Genomic DNA, 19,238 nt, shown 5'->3' with positions numbered 1-19,238 from the left:
CGTAACTGAACTATGCCGCTCGACTATTATCTCCCGAGCAGTTTAAAAAGATATCTTAATATAAAGCCAAACGTAAGCTCTTACTTAGATTCACAGTGTTCCATTAGCGGTCGAATCAAAAGATCTTCGGTAAAATCCGTTGGCTCTTCAAGAGGGAATGATTCAACTGACCTTCGCAACGGATCGATAAAATACCAAACAGATAATAGAACGATATCCACAGCAACAAAACCTATAAATTGAAGTTTCAAGTTTCAACATCATTATTTCTATTAAAGTAATGGAATAGTTTCCGAAACAGTCTAGCTTTACAGTAAAATGCCTTCTGTTATAGAACCCAAATTATAATAGTTTAGACTATCTTCAAAAATTTCTTAAAGTTATATTTTCGAATTTTGTTTTCCTAAAATTGCCGTTGACAGAATATCTTAGATAACGATCTTTACTACCTTTTTTTTCATGTCGTCCGTGTGAAATCTTTCTTGTCTCGCCTTCCCTAACGGAGCTCACAAACTTTTAGAATTTGCTGTAGCTCTTTTGTTTGAGTATGCGCATTACTATTTTCTCAAGATCATGTCACAAAACGAGTAATCAAAAAGTGCTTGATATTACCTCATTTCTGACATTACATGAACTGTGATACATAAAATTATGAAACATTATGTTATTTCTCGACAAATTTATCTGCTTTTTCTTCTAAATAAAACATTTTGACCAGTAAACAGTAAAAACTTCGTATTTGCAACATTTATGAAGCCCAATTTGACATACCTCTGTAAACCAACTTGTAGACACGAATATCGAAAAAGAATAATGATAGACATCGTTTAAACAATACTAGCTTAAATAAGCTGACTTGTAATATTTGCCAGTATCTGAAAAATTCTATAAACTATCGCTTTACTGAAAAGAATTTTCGTTGAATTTCAAACATTTTCTTTTCCAGTGTCTGTAAAAAAATGAATTTTTTGTTTGTTTTAAGCTTTAAACTCGCTAATTGCGTCCATCAGAAAAACTCTTTCAAGTAATCTCATGAAGAGATTCAGAAGTGATATTTTTTCAATAAATTTATCTAAATATTTTTTTAACAAGCACTTTTGCGAGCTTGAAAAAAAGGTTGAAACTCCTTGAGTACAGTGGCGGGGCAAAATAAAAAGTGCACTATTGAAATCACCCAAGGTTATTTACCCTCAATTAGAAGGGCTGTCTCCTGTTTTTGTTCACCCTGACTAGCAGGACGCGGCAAGGTTGCAGAAAGATATATAACGGATGATCTAAAAGCTTCTACTGCTGTATGTGTGCTTTTATAGATTCGCTTTGATAGCACTGAATTAAAAGTCAATTTTTTTAAAGAAATACATTCTCTGGTGTCTCTTCAGGTCACTATGTGACGTGAAAAATAATCCATTGTTTTCACGTCACATAGAGACCCATCATTTAGGAGCCGTGGTGAAACCCTCCCCCTTTGATTTTGGAGGATTTTCTAGTTCTAACTGTGTATTTCTCATAATAGTATACTTCTATGATTCGTTCTGCTAATTTAGTTATATACCCTACTATCCAGTCAAGTTAGTTCAGAGGATAATTGATTGACAAAAATCAGGTATTTTTCCCTGTGAGTATCCATTTGAAAGTTGATTTCATCTCTTGAGTTTTCCTCAATCTCTCTGGACCGAAGTTCTACCCCTTAATGCAGAACGCAGTGAACTAATTGCAGTTAGCAAAGACACTGCAATTTCTTCTCTATAATTAGGTTAAAAAAAAAACAGTTTTTTTCAAATGGAAGTCAGAAGCTACATTAAAACTTAGAACCACTAATTATTCTACATATGAAGGGGCTGCCTCCTCCTGAAACCCAACTCTTTACGCTAAGGTTTTAATTTGTGTGCCAAATCTTTAAGATCAGCTGCTTAAGCACAAGAACCGTTGATATGGAATGAAAATTATTTTTAAACCACTATAAGAGTTTAGCGTAATAAACGGCACCTCCTTTCAAATACTGAATGATTTCAGTTCATTTTTAGTTTTAATGTGGCTCCGTACTTGCATTTGAAAAAACATTTTTTTAATGTTTAATTTCGTACCATTTTCAAATGATACCCAGGTGACGTGGCAGAGACGCGATGGGGAATACCGGTACCATAGACTCCACTGATTGCTGTTATTGTATTGTATTGAATCAGATTAACGACGCTTCTTGACTACTAAGGTTAGGCCTGCAGCATTTATTTATTTCTAGTTCTTTCCTTTAAGGTAGAAACTTCAAATCATAAATGTAAAGAGGCTTGATGTATCTCATTGCTGTACTTTATCAAGTGCTGTCTTTTCTAACTAATTAAATAAAAAACTTGTTCCATCAAATAAGTTTTTGAATGAAAAGTAAAGAGTTACCTTAAACCAAGAATGAGCAGAAATAAAGTTAAGTGTTTTTCCAAGCGTAAAATACCACAAATCACGATCAATAAATAAATGAAACCCAAAACGAACTAAAACACAATGGTTTAAATGGGGATAAGTCCATTTATTTAGAGAGTGACAATAGGTCCAAAAGTTTAGATACTTCTATCACATAGACAGCGATCGTCATCGGCAGAAATATTCTACTGATGACGATCCCTACTGAATACTCTACTGATGATGAGTATTTCTATTGTGACGATCGCTGTATGTGAGAGAAATATCTCCACTTTTGCTTATGTTTTCACTGTGTAAATAAATGGACTTATCCCTATTTGAACGATTGTTTGTTCGTCATAGAAAGGCAGTGTTGTCTGGGAAAAGGATAACTAGTTTAAAGTATTACGCGGAAAATAATTTGCTCTTTACTGAAACTAATTCAAATATCAAGCTGAATGTTTTTATTCCTCATAACCAAGATTACTGAAAAACAAAAACAAATGAATATCGATCGACGCTTTACTATACATATATTGATATTTAGTCCTTAAAGTCGTAATGATTTTGGATTTATTAAAGTTAAAAAAGTGGAAACATTTAAAACATATTTGTTTTGCGTTAAAGTGCAAATTATTATTTGGTCTTCAGAAGGCATGGGGTTGTCAGCCCTATTTATGATATACAACAGTCAAGAAATAAAGTCTTCGCAGACGCCATTCCTCCGTTCTCAGAATCTTATATCCGCCACTGGTAAGCTTTGAAGAGCCTAAAATCTGAAACTATTTTTTTTTTCTTTGTATTTCAAGTGTCTGTGTTGAAACCTTTACGTGGTTCAAACTAGCAGCAGAGCCAGTTGAACGTCAGGCATAACAAAGGAAACAATCCGTACCGTATGCTCTTTTTTGAAAATCATAGAAAATGGTTTTGCCATTTTCTCCTCAAATGAATATTAGACGCCTCTTTTCTTATTCCTACCAATCTCAATCCTGAAGGTTTCTGCTCAATCCTAATGTCAGATGACAAACAAGGACAGACTTGTCGGAACTACCCATAAATTTTGTTGCCATTTAAATTTAACCTTCTGACAGTATTCTTAATGATAAACACTTGTTGGGTTTCAAGCTTCAGAAACCCGTTGTAAAATGTCGCAGGGTTATTCTAAGAGCTGAAGATCAGCGACTGGCTTAGATTTTCGAATATTTACCCATTAATAACTTATAGGTTTTTCTGTGCATTGATGTCGCCTTGACTCAGATACATGCAAATTTTTGGTTTAAGGTGAATGAGAAAAGTTTTTTTGGCTTTTTTCGGGCCCAATTTTCCGACAAACTGTGTCCATTAGGACCACCTATCTTATACAAGTTCCAAGCATGTCAGAAAATAAAATTTTTAGTCCGTTTTCTAGCACCAAAATGAGAGGGGCTCGTGCTTCCAGCTTGTAAATTTGCTTTTACATCAGGGCTCCCTTGTTCTATGACCTTTTGAAGGATGTAGATTTCAAGCAGTTCAAAAAATTTTCTTGACCCTTTTGTAGGGGCCTACTTTTAAGTGAACTTGTACATTTTCTCCTTTATTGTGCAGTAGTAGTTCCCTTGCTGCTATGACTTCAAAGTTGAAGCTTCAAGCCGACCGGAATTTTTTTTACCTTTCTTGGCCTTATTCTCAGGGAGCATGTGTCCCTAGTTTAATTTTTTTTTTGCTCATTTTGGTTTCTGTTCATAATTTATCATTTCTTTGTTATCACAGTTATGTATTATCTCACTATCTTCTACATAATCTTGAGAAAAAAAAAACTAACCTAACTTTGCTTTTCAGTCAATACTGTTTTAGGGATAAATACAAAGATTGTTTAAGCTTGAGCTTACCTAAAGGGATCAAAGCAGGTGACGTCATGTTTTGCTGTCTCTTTTTGGGTTTTGCTTTCGAATTGACAACGATCATACGGGCTTTCCATACCAATGCAAATAGACTTCCAAACCCAAAAGAGAATCCTGTAGCCAAAGTCCATGCTCTTCCTTGGCAAATCCAGAGGAACTGAACTTGATTAACTAAACGACCGTCTATTCCAAGAAGAACAACAGCGAGGAAAAGCAGAATCACGCCAACCAATAAGAAAGTTAAGCACCCAAACTCTGAGGTTACAATTGATCTACAAACAAAATTTTAGAAAATTTAACCAAGTGATTAACGAATAAAAAGCAAAAATAGGATTTGCAAGATGGTATCATATCTAAAGTTGTACAGTTACATCTTAAAAATCTCAGTATTGTTCTTATAAATATCTGTTGAACTAAACATGTGGTAATATTATTCATGAATTCTGCCTTTTTTAAATAAGGCAAGTCAAAAAGCAGTGCTAGGACAGTAGTAATAGGGTTCTGGAACCTCAGCTTACAGTATTTTGAATAACCGGTTACTATCCATTTAACATCGCCACCAATGAGCACACATCCATGACCACGTATTAAGGTCATGACAAATATATGCCAAATATATGTTATGCGTAACATATAGGAAATATGTGAGTAAATTTTTATTTGGGTTGAATGAAACTGGTCTTATGGCACGCACTTGGGTACAGTACATCGGACGCATTTTATAATATGAACCAAATTTAATAAATCTGCTACCTTCTTTACTTATGACATGCGTTTGGGTAAAATAAACTAGTGAACTTATATGATCAATGAATCAATTGCTATGGCATTTGTTAGAGGGACCGTATGATAATATATGTCCCAACCTCCAGGGAACCCCCCATATCCCTCCCACAATCCCCCCAACTTTCAGACTTGACTTTCAGGATTTCAGAATTTTCCACTTTCCACAGAATTTCCACTTTCAGAATTTTTGGATCTCGAATTCTTTTGAACTTAGAGTTTTTTTGGGATATAGATTTTTTGGGACTTAAAAACACATAAAGAAACATTAGAGACATATGAAGTGGGAATTTATCAAGTTTCAGTCAGACACAGACACTACTACCAGCTCACAAGTGGTATATTAGAGTCTGAAATAGGTGAATTAGGTTTTAACCGAAATCTGAGACAGATGAATCGGATTCTTTTTAGAGTTAGAGAAATATCAAGTGGGAATTTATCAAGATTCAGTCAGACATAGACGCTACCACCAGCTCTTACGTGATGTACTGGAGTCTGAAATACATTATTAAGGTTTTTACCAAAGTTTGACAGGGATGAATCAGATTGTTTTCAGATTTAGAGACACATGAAGTGGGAATTTATCAAGGTTCATTCAGACACAGGCACTAATATCAGTCAACAAGTGGTATACTAGAGTCTGAAATAGGTGTATTAGATTTTTACCAAAGTCTGAGAGAGATGAATCGGATTCTTTTTAGAATTAGAGACATATGAAGTGGGAGCTTATCAAGATTCAGTCAGAAACAGACACTGCTAACAGCTCAGAAGTGGTATACTATAGTCTGAAATAGGTGAATTATGTTTTTACCAAAGTCTGAGAGAGATAAATCGGATTCTTTTTAGAGTTAAAGACATATAAAGGGGTATTTTATCTAGATTCAGTCGGATACAAACACTACTACCAGCTCACAAGTGGTATACAAGAGTGTATACCACTGTTTCTATGAAGTGGGAGTTTATCAAGATTCAGTCAGAAACAGACACTGCTAACAGCTCATAAGTGGTATACAAGAGTCTGAAATAGGTGGATTAAATTTTTACCAAAGTCTGAGAGAGATGAATCGGGCTCATCCAACGACCGGAATACTAGAGTCTAAAATAGATGTATTAGGTTTTTATCAAAGTCCGAGAGGGATGGATCGGATTCTTTTTAGAGTTAGAGACATATAAAGTGGGTATTTATTAAGATTCAGTCAGACGCAGACATTGCTACCAGATCACAATTATAGGTGCAATGCCTTATATCAAAAGTATAGGTGCAATTATACCCCTTATATCAAAAGAAATTACCAAATAGGAAAAAGTGTTTAGCTGTTTCTTAACTGGACTAAAAACCGAACCCAAGGAGTCAGGCAGCGAAGCCACTCAAATGTAACATCATACAAAATATAACATCATCTTGTATACAAATATGAGTTTTTAGTCAAAAATGGATTTCATTTCTAACTTTATCTTTTTTATTACAGACAACATATATATAGTAGCTAGCTGACCCCTGAGGCGGTGAAAGCCCCAGCAAGGCGTGGAGTGTCAGCTAGTCCCCCTAAACCCCACGAACCACCCCACCCCTGAACCCCCCCTGCCATACTTGGGGTGTCAGTATTTTTTTCTTTTGCGCCCCAGAAACAGGTTGTAGCACCCCTACCACGTTTTGCTGTAGCGCTGCATGCACCAGCAACACGTATGCAAGGTGCTAATGTTTACTATTCACAAATGGCATTTTTTCTCAATAGCTAATTTTTATGGTCGGTCGGTCGGTCTGTCTGTCGGTCTATCTGTCTCTCCCGGTTTTGCTACTTTCGGCACTTCCGGGTAAGCTAGGACGATGAAATTTGGCAGGCATGTCATGAGCCCGACCAGATTAAATTAGAAATTGTCTTTTCCTTGATTCGACCATCTGGGGGGGGTGGAGTGCGGCGGACGGTTAAATCGGAAAAATTAGAAAAATAAGGTATTTTTAACTTACGAATGGGTGAATGGATCTTAATAAAATCTGATATTTGGAAGGATATCGTGTCTCAGAACTCTTATTTTAAATCCCGACCGGATCCGGTGACATTAGGGAGAGTTCCGGGAAGCTAAAATGTTGGAAAACGCTTGGGGTGGAGAGATCGGGATGAAATTTGGTGGTAAAAATAAGCACAAGCCCTAGATACGTGACTGACATAACCGGAACGGATCCGCTCTCTTTGGGGGAGTTCGGGGGAGGGTTAATTGTGAAAAATGAGAAAAAAACGAGGTATTTTTAACTTACAAAGGAGTGATCGGATCTTAGTAAAAATTTATGCTTGGAAAGATATCGTGTCTCAGAGCTCTTATTTTTCAATCCCGACGGGATCTGGTGACACTGGGGGAGTTTGGGGACCTAAAATCTTGGAAAACGCTTAGTGTGCAGGGATCGGGATGAAACTTGGAGGGGAAAATAATCACAAGTCCTAGATACGTGATTGACATAAAAGGAACGGATCGGCTCTCTTTGGGGGAGTTGGGGGCAGTATTAATTCTGAAAATTGGAAAAAATGAGGTATTTTTAACTTATGAAGGAGTGATCGGATCTTAATGAAATTTTATATTTCGAAGGACCTCGCGACTCTGACCTCTTATTTTGAATCCCTACCGGATCCAGTGTCATTGGGGGGGGGGAGACTGGAAATCTTGGAAAACACTGAAAGCGGAGAGATCAACATGAAACTTGATGGGAAGAATAAGCACAAGTCCAAGATACGTGACTGACATAACTGGACCGGATCCGCTCTCTTTGGTGGAGTTGGGGGGGGGGGGAGTAATACGGAAAAATTAGAAAAATGAGGTAGTTGTAACTTACGAACAGGTGATCAGATTTTAATGAAATTTGATATTTATAAGGATGTTGTGCTTTAGAGCTCTCTTGTTAAATCTCGACCAGATCCGGTGACATTGGGGGAAATGGAGGGGGAACCGGAATTCTTTGAAAACATAAATATTGAGGTATCTTTATTTACGAATGGGTGATCGGATCTTAATGAAACTTGATATATAGAAGGATCTTATGTCTCAGATGCTCCATTTTCAATTCGGATCCGATTCAGGAACATAGGGGGCTGGAGGGGGGAAACAGAAATACTGGATACCGGAAATCTTAGAAAACGCATAGAGTGGAGAGATCCGGATGAAACTAGATGGGAAGAATAAACACAAGCTATAGATACGTGATTGAAATAATTGGAAGGGATCTGTTCTCTTTTGGGGATCTCGGGGGTGTTAATTTGTAAAAATTTGAAAAATTTAGGTATTTTTAACTTAAGAACAGGTGACCGGATCTTAATGAAATTTGATTTTTAGAAGGAACTCATGTCTCAGAGCTCTTATTTTTAATCCCTAACAGATATGTTGACGTTGAGGGGAGTTGGAACGGGGAAACCGAAAATCTTGGAAAACGCTTAGAGTCGAGAAATTGGGATGAAGCTTGGTGGGTAGAATAAGCAAATGTCGTAGATACGTGATTGTCGTAACCGTGCTGGATCCGCTCTCTTTGGGGGAGTTAGGTGTTGGGGCTCAGTGCTTTGGCGAGTTTGGTGCTTCTGGACGTGCTAGGACGATGAAAATGGATAGGCATGTCAGGGAGCTGCACAAATTGACTTGATAAAGTCGTTTTCCCCGATTCGACCATCTGGGGAGGGGCTGAAGGGAGAGGAAAAATTAGAAAAAATGAGGTATTTATAACTTACGAGTGGATGATCGGATCTTAATGGATTTTGATATTTAGAAGGACCTAGAGACTCAAAGCTTTTATTTTAAATCCCGACCGGCATTAAGGCTCTGATTTTCTTTGTAAATCAATCTATTTATTCTTAGAATTTTGCTAGAGCTCATACCATATGAGCTTCTAGCTCCTGTTTAAAACGTGATTTTGAACTTTTGGTTAATAAAGGCCTTAGTTCGTTCTTTACCAGGTTGAGGCTACCGCTGCAACCATAAAAATAGACGATTTTCATTACGGCCTTTGCCCTAAGCGCTACGGAGATCATGTACTCTCTGGGGGCATATTTATTGTACCATTTGACTATTCTAAACAAAATGGCTATCTTAATATTTTGATCGGATGTCTTTTAATGTTATGAGAGGCTTAAGATTTTTTACATGTAAAAATTTATTTCAAACGTGTATTAATGCTTCTGGTTATTACCAGGAGTAGTTCGCTGTTTGCTATATTGCTGCGACCTCTTTTTTGCTGATTTATCCCTCTGTTTTCTGCTCTCGCTTGAATTTTTTTGTCTTTAAACGAAAAAAAACTTAGCAGGATTAAAGTTCTTCTGCCGAGCCTAGTCATAAGAATTTTCAATATTAGGCTGGAAAATGAAGTGGGAAGACCTTGTAAAAAATGATTTGAAGGAAATGGAAACTTGATGGGAGGGGTTGAAAAAGGAAGCTTCAAATAGAGCGGGGTGGAGGAACAGTGTCAACAGCCGTGTCGGCCCCATGGTGCTTTGTGCTAACTGTAATAATTAGCAGTACAAGTAGTAGCATTAGTAGCACTATCAGTTGCAAAATAATATGGAATTATAATCGCTAAGCAAGATTCAGGAATTTAACATTTAGTGAGCATGAATTTCACTTGTACTTCTTACCAGAAACAAAATCAACAGTAAACCTGCAAGTTGAGATCTACCTGTGGTCTTTGAATACTAAATTGACAATGAGTACGACACAGGCAGTGGCAGCTCCAATTGTTGCTACAGCAGTCATTGCGCTGAATAGTGGGCCTGAAACAGTCCTCAATACTTCTTTGATTATAGTTCTATCTTGGGGTGCCTTTCCTCCAAAAAATCGTTCCTTGTGCAGCCAAGTGAGATTGTCGGTCTGAGTGTCGTAATACGCAAGCTGTACGTATTTTCCATCCTGTAGCTGTTCTACCATAGTCAAAGCTATACGCTCGCCTTTGAAGTTAAAGGCAACGCTACCCTGAAATAAGTATGGCTCTCAGGTGAAAAGAAAAACGAATGTGCAAGATAATTGTAATGATAGAAAGCAATTTCTGAAGTTATTAAGATATCATATTGCTCGTCTCCCGTAATATTCCGTTGTGAGTGTTGAGTTTGATTTCCGTAAAAAATGCACATTAGTTTAAGCTGGAGTAATGACGGTTTTTTTCTTTTTTTTGTTTTTTTTTGGTGAAATATACCACGTGCTTAATTAGGCATTCGCGCAGTTTGTTTATATGGTTTAATTCTTGTTCCAAATAAACATGTATCTATCTATCTAAAAAAAAAAGAAATGCGAGTATCTTTTGTTGAGAATTTTGATTATAAATTATCAAGCATGAAAGAAACCATTAAGAAGTCTATTTGATATTGTCAACAGCATAAAGAAAGAGGAAAAAAATTGCGTTAGCTTTGATCTTAGTTTGTTTTTTCGTTATCATTTTGTTTAGTTGTTGTGTAGTAATTAGCTAGGTTAGATGATGGGAGAGAATGACGATAGACATAAAAAAGAATAGGTAATGAAAACTAAATCAGGAGTGGTTGTTCCTTTTTTTAGTAATAATTTTCGAGTTATTGGTATTTGTTATAGTGAAAGTTCGCCAGTGGGCTTTGTAGTTTATGTTTATATATTGAAATATGGCCCTATTGAAATATTTTAAATCCTATGAAACCGAAGTTGATGCATGTGAATTGTCGAAGATTAAATAATGGTTATAGTTATGTTTCTTATTTATGATTAAATAAAAAAAACAAGTTTTTTAACTGAAAGTAAGGAGCGACATTAAAACGTAAAACGAACAGAACTTAGAACGAATTTCTCCCTCCTCAACGCCCAGCTCTTTACGCTAAGGTTTGACTCTTTCCCTCAACTCTACTTTTTAAAACAGTATAAAACTTTAGCGTAAAGAGCGGGGAATTGAGGAGGGAGCAGCTCCTTTCATATTCGAAGTAATTTCTGTTTGTTTTAAGTTTTAATGTCGCTCCTTATTTTCAGTAAAAAAAACCACTTGTTTTTTTTATTTAATTTCTGAACGTTTTTGAATTGATGCATGTTTTGATTTTGGTTCTCCGCAGATGAATAATTAAAAAGAAATTCGCATGTTTATTTATTTGGCTACATGGCTTTCTCATAGTTTTGAGAAAATAGGAGCGGGGGAGGAAGCCTAGTTGTCTTCCAATTTTATGGTTACTTAAAAAGGCAACTAGAACTTTTAATCTTTTACGAACGTTTTTATTAGTAAAAGATATACGTAACTTCCGAATTAGCTTACGTAACGAACTTCTGTAATAGTATGTTTTTATTACGTATATGAGGGGATTCACCCCCTCGTCAGTACCTCACTCTTTACACTAAAGCTTAAATTTTGTCCCAATTCCTTAAGGATGACCCATGAATCATAAACCCGGTAGAATAAATAGCTGAAATTACTAAAAATACTTTAGCGTAAAGAGCGAGGTATTAGGAGGAGGTGAATTTCTCATGCGTAATAATTTGTGTTCGTTTTAAGTTTTAATGCTGTTCCTTACTTTCAGTTGAAACAAGTTTTTCATATTTATTTTTTATTATTTTTTTTAAATAATGCTAGAAATCCTGCGCTGCATTCAAGGAAATTTTGTTCCCCAATGATAAATTCCTCCATGGAAAGTTCTCCCAACATATCCTCCTCTTCTCAACCCCTCCCCCAACCAAAGAATCCCCCTGAAAACGTCTTTACACTTCCCAATAACTATTACTATATGTAAGCACTGGTCAAAGTTTGTAACTTGTTGCCCCTCCCAAGGGGACTGTGGGGGAGCAAGTCGTCCCCAATGACATAGTTATGAGGTTTTTCGACTATGTTGAATAGAATGGCTATCTCAGAATTTTTATCGGGTGACTTTCGGAAAATAATTGGCGTGGGAGGGGGCCTAGGTGCCCTCCAATTTTTTTGGTCACTTAAAAAAGGCACTAGAACTTTTCATTTCCATTGGAATGGGCCCTCTTGCAACATTCTAGGACCACTGGGTGGATACGATCACCCCTGGGGAAAAAAAACATGCATCCGTAATCTGCCTTCTGGCAAAAAACACAAAATTCCACATTTTTGTAGATAGGAGCTTGAAACTACTACAGTAGGGTTCTCTGATACGCTGAATCTGATGATGTGATTTCCGTTAAGACTCTATGACTTTTAGGGGCTGTTTCCCCCTATTTTCTAAAATAAGGCAAATTTTCTCAGGCTCGTAAGTTTTGATGGGTAAGACTAAACTTGACGATACTTATATATTTAAAATCAACATTAAAATTCGATTGTTTTGGTGTAGCTATTGACATCAAAATTCCGTTTTTAGAGATTTAGTTACTATTGAGCCGGGTCGCTGCTTACTACAGTTCGTTACCACAAACTGTTTGAAAATGACTCGCTTTTTCATTTTAAATGCAAAAGAGTGATTTTTATTATTTTTCAAGGTGGGGGGGCAGAAGAGGGTCCCTCATCATGTATTTGCAATGGCGATTCCATTGGTACAGCTTTGTTTCGATCTGATTCCATTTTCGAGGGGTTTCAGGCTATGATTTGCAATTTCCATAAATTTGTTTTAAAAATAACATGCGATTAAAATAGCCATTTCTTCCCACTAGAGAGTTTTTTTTAACGAGCATTACCTACATACTGTTTTACCTTAATATTAAGGCTCAACTGAATATATGGGTTAACTCAAATATACAGAATTATATTAATCTTCCATAAGAATACTTATATAACGTGCAGCACAGGTGGGAGTTTTCACACTGTAACTAGTTTATTAATGTAACAAAATTCCATGATTAACATTTAATAGTGGTTCCTTAAATTATTCCTTAAAAGGCACCTGAATAATCGGGAGTCACAAGGCTTAGATAGATAAGATATTCATTACAAAAAATTGCTATCCCAAGGCCCAAAGAGTCGAATTCATTTCGGAATCAATAAATAAAACATGACAGACAAAATTCATGAAAACCCCTGAAGCTAAAAGACTGGCAAAAAAAACGAAATTTAAATTATCAAAATAAAAATAATTTGTTAGTCAATAGTTAAAACTGGGAAATATCAAAATAACTTAAAAGGTTAAAACCAAACATAAAGTAGGTAGGGAAACAGACAAACAAATATAAAAATTGGATATCACCAGAACCAAGTAACAAAAAAGGTAACCTAGTGGGATGTTTTGTTCATTCTTTCTGTAATGAAGGAGACAAAGTTCTTTTTTTCATATTTAAAATTACAGCATCGAACAAGAAACAAGTACAGAACAGGCTGGAGAATTGCCGGAGGACGTTGGAATCTTGATAGGGAGGGTTTATTGGAAAAATATTTTCCACATGAGGGAAAATAATCGTGGGCTTAGATGGGCTATGAATCTTTTTTGGTCCTCTAATTAAACATTGTAATTATAAAGAGAACTGACATCGGCAATACAATTAAGAGTTTATTGTTCGTTGTAATTTCTGTTTGTCTTAGGTTTTATTTTCTCATTAATAGTAGCTTTTTTTCGTTTTCTGTTTTAGGGTTTTGCCTATTTCATGTTTTTGTTTGCTCTTTAGTTTTCATGGAAGTTTCTTTATTTTTAAAACTAAGTATAGAGCCTTTAGAGGAGGTTCTTTCAGAACGAGGCTTTACAGGATGCATGTCAATAAATTTACCAGAAAAGGATTCCATATTCACTAATAATATTAAACCGATGCAGAAGTTAGAAAAAATTAAAAGATATGATTCTAAGAGTTTTTCATAAAGAGGGTAAAAATAGAAAGTATTAAAACAACAATTTACTAATTAAGAACTAAGCTGTTTTCATTTTACGCCTAAAAAAAAATACGGAAGAACTATGGGTAGAGTGACAAATTGTTTGAAAGTCTTAAGTTGCTACAGGACATTGGGAACTATTTTTTTAACCTGCCATTTTTTTTCTAATCGTCCATTTTGAAGATTTATTTTAAGAGAGGATTTCTATACTATGACTGATATCAGAGATCAAAATATTTTTAAAGGATATAGTTTGCCGAGTGGCCTTAGGTGCTCAGGCATTGGCCTTTTGTATATTACTTAAGTTGGCTGTTTCTCTTTCCTGAGATGACTTGCTTTCCAAGAGTTTCTTTAAATATATAAACATTATCTTCACCGCATTTTTCCATTATCGTATTCAGTTTTAAAACAATTTTGTTTTGTTTTGCCTTGTCTTGGAGGGCATCGTCAATTTTAGCAAAAAACTGGAATTTCGGTTAATGTCTATTTAGACCACAACTTTTGGTCGCGTTCTTTTTAAAGATGGAGCCTTTTTTGTAAACTTAAGTTTTCTTGAGGATATTATTAGACTTATGATTAATTAATTAAATAAACAAACTTGGCTTACAGAGATACCGAGAAAACTAGTCTCGTTCATTGCTGAATGTATTTCATTTCCAATAACTCTGTCGTTGTAATTAAAATCTTCCAGTAGGATTCCTTTCTTAGCTAATCTTTCTGCACTTTTGTTTAAGGCTGAAAAAGACATATTTACAAAAAATAATAGATGCCAATAAAAAGTAATAGATGTAAACTATTGAAAGTAATAGTAAATTGTAAACCAATAGAAAGCAATAGCGGCAACTATTACTGCGTTGCCACGGTATACTGATTGAAAATTTTCGATAGTATGATACTAGAAGGCTGTAACTACAAAAGCAAGTAGGCTGTAACTACAAAAGCAATCATTTCCTTAGAAATTAAAAGCCAAGGAAACTAAATATTCTAAATATAAACAAAAAATTATTAGATAAAATTATATAAATAACCATTTAGCCTTAGATTTAAGAACTTAATAATATTTTTTCCTTCTTTGTTTTTTTTTAATGCTTTTCCTCCTGGTTTTACGCATAATTCACATGTGAAGTATTTATATTCACATTGTATCCAACAATGACGCTTTTCTGATTGCTCAAACTTCTAAAAAAAATTTCTATTTTAATTGACATTTCGTTTGCCAATTAATTGCCAGTTGGTGTTCGTTTAATTTTTATTTTCTTATTAATAAATGTTATTATATATTTGTTTATCATAAGACTAAAACTAATATAAAGATAATAAATAGTCAATCAATTTAGTAGAATTGAACATATTAAGTATAATATAATGAAAATAAGCAGAAAGAATAATTTTTCGAATAGAAGTTCTAAAATCTGTTTTTTTAAGTAAAACGACTATATTTATAGAGTAATGAGCCGTAAATACCAAAAATCAGCAAAGCAATTTTATGACACCTCAAATACAGCGCTTCTAGTAGTGATTAAATAAAAAAAATAAAATTTTCTACAACTGAAAGTAAGGAGCAAAATTACAACTGAAACTAAAAGAAATTACTCATATGAAAGGGATGGCCTTTCCTCTACCATTGCTCTTTGCGCTAAAGTCCTTGAAGTTCTTTAAGAGACACTTCTCATTAAAAGTCAACAGCATTTGCGTTTGAGTAATTATTTCCAAGGAATCTGGACCAAAAGTCAAGCTTTAGCGTAAAGAGTGAGGGCTGAGGAAGGGACAGCCATTTGTGGAATAGTCTCTGTTGGTATTAAGTTTTAATGTTGTCCCTTGCTTCCAGTTGAAAAATAACTTTTTTTTTATTTAATATCAGCCTGTTTTTCAAATCATGCCTGAAAAATACCCTCCCCCCGCCATGGAATCTTCCCCTTGAAAACTTCCCTCCTACACAGAAGTTTCGCCCTGTAAGAATCCTCCCTACACGTAGAAAATTACCCCGAAAAATTGACCGTATATTTCCCAATAACATATGCTATATGTGAACAATATGGGCAAATTGGATAGCATACAGCCCTTTCCCATGGACTATTGAGGATCGTTTCATCACCAAAAGCATAATTATTGGACTTTTCAACTATGCTGGATCAAATAGCGATCTTTAAATTTTGATCAGCCTGTTTGGAGAAAGAAAGGGCGTGGGAGTGGGGCTAATTGCCCTCCATTTTCTTGTCACTTGAAAAAGGCACTAGAATTTTTGATTTTCGATCAAATGAGGTATATTTCAATTTTATAGGACTATTAGGGTTAGATACGATCAGCCCTGAAAAAAAAACACGCATCGTGATCATTGTCCAAAAAATACAAAATTCCACATTTGTGTATATAGGAGCTTCAAATCAAACAGTTCGTGGTAACGAACTGTAGTAAGGAGCGACCCGGCTCAATAGTAAACGAAACTCTAAAAAACAGAATTTTGATGCTAAAATATACATCAAAAGAATCAGATTTTCATGCTGATTTTAAATATATAAGTTTCATCAAATTTAGTCTCTTTGTCATCAAAAGTTACGAGCCTGGAAAAATTTGCCTTATTTTAAAAAATAGGGGGAAACACCCCCTAAAAGTCACAGAATCTTAACGAAAATCACACCATCGCATTTGGCGTATCAGAGAACCCTGTAGCAAAATTTTCAAGCTCCTATATACAAAAATGTGGAATTTCGTATTTTTTGCCAGAAGACAAATCACGGGTGCGTGTTTTTTTTTCCAGGGGTCATCGTATCGACCAAATGGTCCTAGAATGTCGTAAGAGGGCTCATTCTAACGGAAATGAAAAGTTCTAGTGCCCTTTTTAAGTGACCAAAAAAATTGGAGGGCACCTATGCCCCCTTCCACGCTCATTTTTTCTCCTAAGTCAACAGATCAAAATTTTGAGATAGCCATTTTGTTCTGCATAGTCAAAAACCACAATAACTATGTCTTTGGTAATGACTTACTCCCCCACAGTCCCTGGGGAAGGGGCTGCAAGTTACAAACTTCGACCAGTGTTTACATATAATAATGGTTACTGGCAAGTGTACAGTCGTTTTCAGGGGATATATTTTTGGTTTTGGGGGTGGGGTTGACGAGAGAGGGCTATGTGGGAGGATCTTTCCTTGGAGAAATATGTCATGAGGGAACAGAAATTCAATGGAAAGGGCGCAGAATTTTCTAAAATTACTATAAAAAAAAACAATGAAAAAATAAACATGGAAAAGTTTTTTCAATTGAAAGTAAAGAGTAGCATTGAAACTTAAAACGAACAGAGATTATTACGCATATGAGGGGTTCTAAAAATACTTTAGCATAAAGAGTGAGGTATTTAGGAGGAGATAAATACCTGGTTCTTTATGCTATAGTATTTTTAGTAATTTCAACTATTTATTCTACGGCCTTTCTGATTCAGGGGTCATTCTTAAAGAATTGGGACAAAACTTACGATTTAGTGTAAAGAACGAGGTATTAACGAGGGTACAAACCCCCTCATATACATAATAAAAATTAAAGAATATAAAAGTTTGTTACGTAAGTTAATTCTTAAGTTACGTATATTTTTTACTAATAAAAAAAGTCGTTAAAAATTAAAATTGAATCGTCAGTTTTGTCCCAATTCATTAAGAATGACCTCTGAATCAGAAAGGCCGTAGAATAAATAGTTGAAATCACTAAAAAATACTTTGGCATAAAGAGTGAGGTATTTATCTCCTCCTAAATATCTTGCTCTTTATGCTAAAGTATTTTTAGAACCATCCACGCATATGAGGGGTTCTAAAAATAAACAAAATTCATACCTAATAAACTAATTACATATAGTTTATTGCTCTTATTTTTTTCAATGCAACAGCCGAGGCAAATCTCTTTGACCTTTTTGGTTCCGGTTCATTAGAATTATCTGACATATTAAGTGACAGAGGTCATAGCTCTTAGGTGAGGTGACATTAACTTTATTTGACCTCAGTAAATTATCATAAATTGAGTTCAATCCAAATTCACCTGTATCTCTGTTTATGGAATTATTCTTGAATAGAATTTTTTTTAATTTCGATTGTTTCCCTGAAAGTTTGCTTTAAACCTTGGTCCCTAGAAATCAAAGAAACATTTTCAAACAAAATAAAATGATTTGGAAAATTAAAGATATGCTCCAAGAGGGCCGACGTGAAATCTTCAGGTTTGGTATTTTGCTTTAAAGACGATTCGTCTTTAGGGGACCAAGGTTCGTCGTCTTAATGAAATTTGATACTTAGAAGGGTCTTGGGCTTTAAAGCTCTAATTTTAAATTCCGACCAGATCCTGTAACATTGGGGGGAGGGGGAAAATCAATTGACCAAAAGGCAATATATTTATGCTACTAATCAATAATACTACCACTTTTACATTTACTACTGATACTACTTCTGCTATTTCAAATGCCACCTTTATTGCAACTGCTTGTAAGGATAAAATCATTAAGAAAAAAGTCACAAAAGTATATAAATATACAGGCTATTAAAAGGATATATAAAAAAAAGTTTTTTTTCACTGAGAGTGAGAAGCGACATTAAAACTTAAAATAACAAGAAAAATTTTCCTATATGAAAGAGGCTGTCCCCTCCTTAACGCCTTGCTCTTTATGGTAAACATTGAAAATGTCATGACGGGGGGGGGGTTAATTACCCTCTGATCACTTTTGACTCTTAAAAAGGGTACTAGAACTTTTGGTTTCCCATTGAATGACCCCCTTTAAGTCCATACGACAACCTCATCCATATGAAGTGCCTCTGAAAAAAAAATAATAATAAAACATTGGATCCGTATGGCCTTTAATATGAAAAAATGCTATAGCGTTGCCAATGATGCTGGGAACTTCAGCTCTCTCTCTCTCCATGAAATGTTCCGGTACTTGTGTATTAAACGCCACTCACTGAAGTTTACTATGTGTAAAACTCGAGAACAAACCGGTTTCTTCGTTACTTTAGAAACAAATTTGGGCTGTTTATTTGCACATTAGGGGGGGGAGGTAAAGTATAGCGGGTCTGCATACAAAATGTCCTAGGCACAATTATTCTGTATATTATGAAGCAAGAATTGTTCTCTGACTTCAAATTGTCCAAATACTTTTATTTTATATTTCACGTGTATTCTTTCACTTGTCTTTGTCTTGTCTCGTGCTAAGCTGAAAGAAACTAACGAAGGAACCACTTCTTTCTTGTGATTTTAAGTTTTCTTTCTGTAATACCAAGAAGAAACACAGCTTTGCATAGGCAGTAACCCTTCGTTTTAGCTTAAATTTTTCGAATATTGGTTTTTCATATGACTTAAATATGTTTGAAGTTCTTTATCTTATGTGATTTTCAAATGAAAAACAATTTACATACAATAATAAAAGTGATTGGTATTAAGTTAGTATTCTGCAGATTTAACATTTAGATGAAAAACACACTATATAT

General features: G+C 35.1%; 1 protein-coding gene across 2 annotated transcripts in view; it reads right to left on the bottom strand.

Moving 5' to 3' along the window:
- Positions 1–19,238, bottom strand: part of LOC136036246 (gamma-aminobutyric acid type B receptor subunit 1-like) — a 194,719-nt gene that overhangs the window by 32,381 nt on the left and 143,100 nt on the right. For both annotated transcript variants that reach the window (XM_065718359.1, XM_065718358.1), the window contains 4 exons: positions 14,393–14,520; positions 9,709–10,001; positions 4,263–4,546; positions 85–232 (listed from right to left, as the gene is read on the bottom strand). In XM_065718359.1, coding sequence (XP_065574431.1) covers positions 85–232; positions 4,263–4,546; positions 9,709–10,001; positions 14,393–14,520 — 853 coding nt within the window. The remainder of the gene's footprint in view (positions 1–84; positions 233–4,262; positions 4,547–9,708; positions 10,002–14,392; positions 14,521–19,238) is intronic.

The sequence above is a fragment of the Artemia franciscana genome, chromosome 15 (genome assembly GCF_032884065.1).
Source record: "Artemia franciscana chromosome 15, ASM3288406v1, whole genome shotgun sequence".
Lineage (NCBI taxonomy): Eukaryota > Metazoa > Arthropoda > Branchiopoda > Anostraca > Artemiidae > Artemia > Artemia franciscana.
This window is presented reverse-complemented; position numbering and strand designations above follow the sequence as displayed.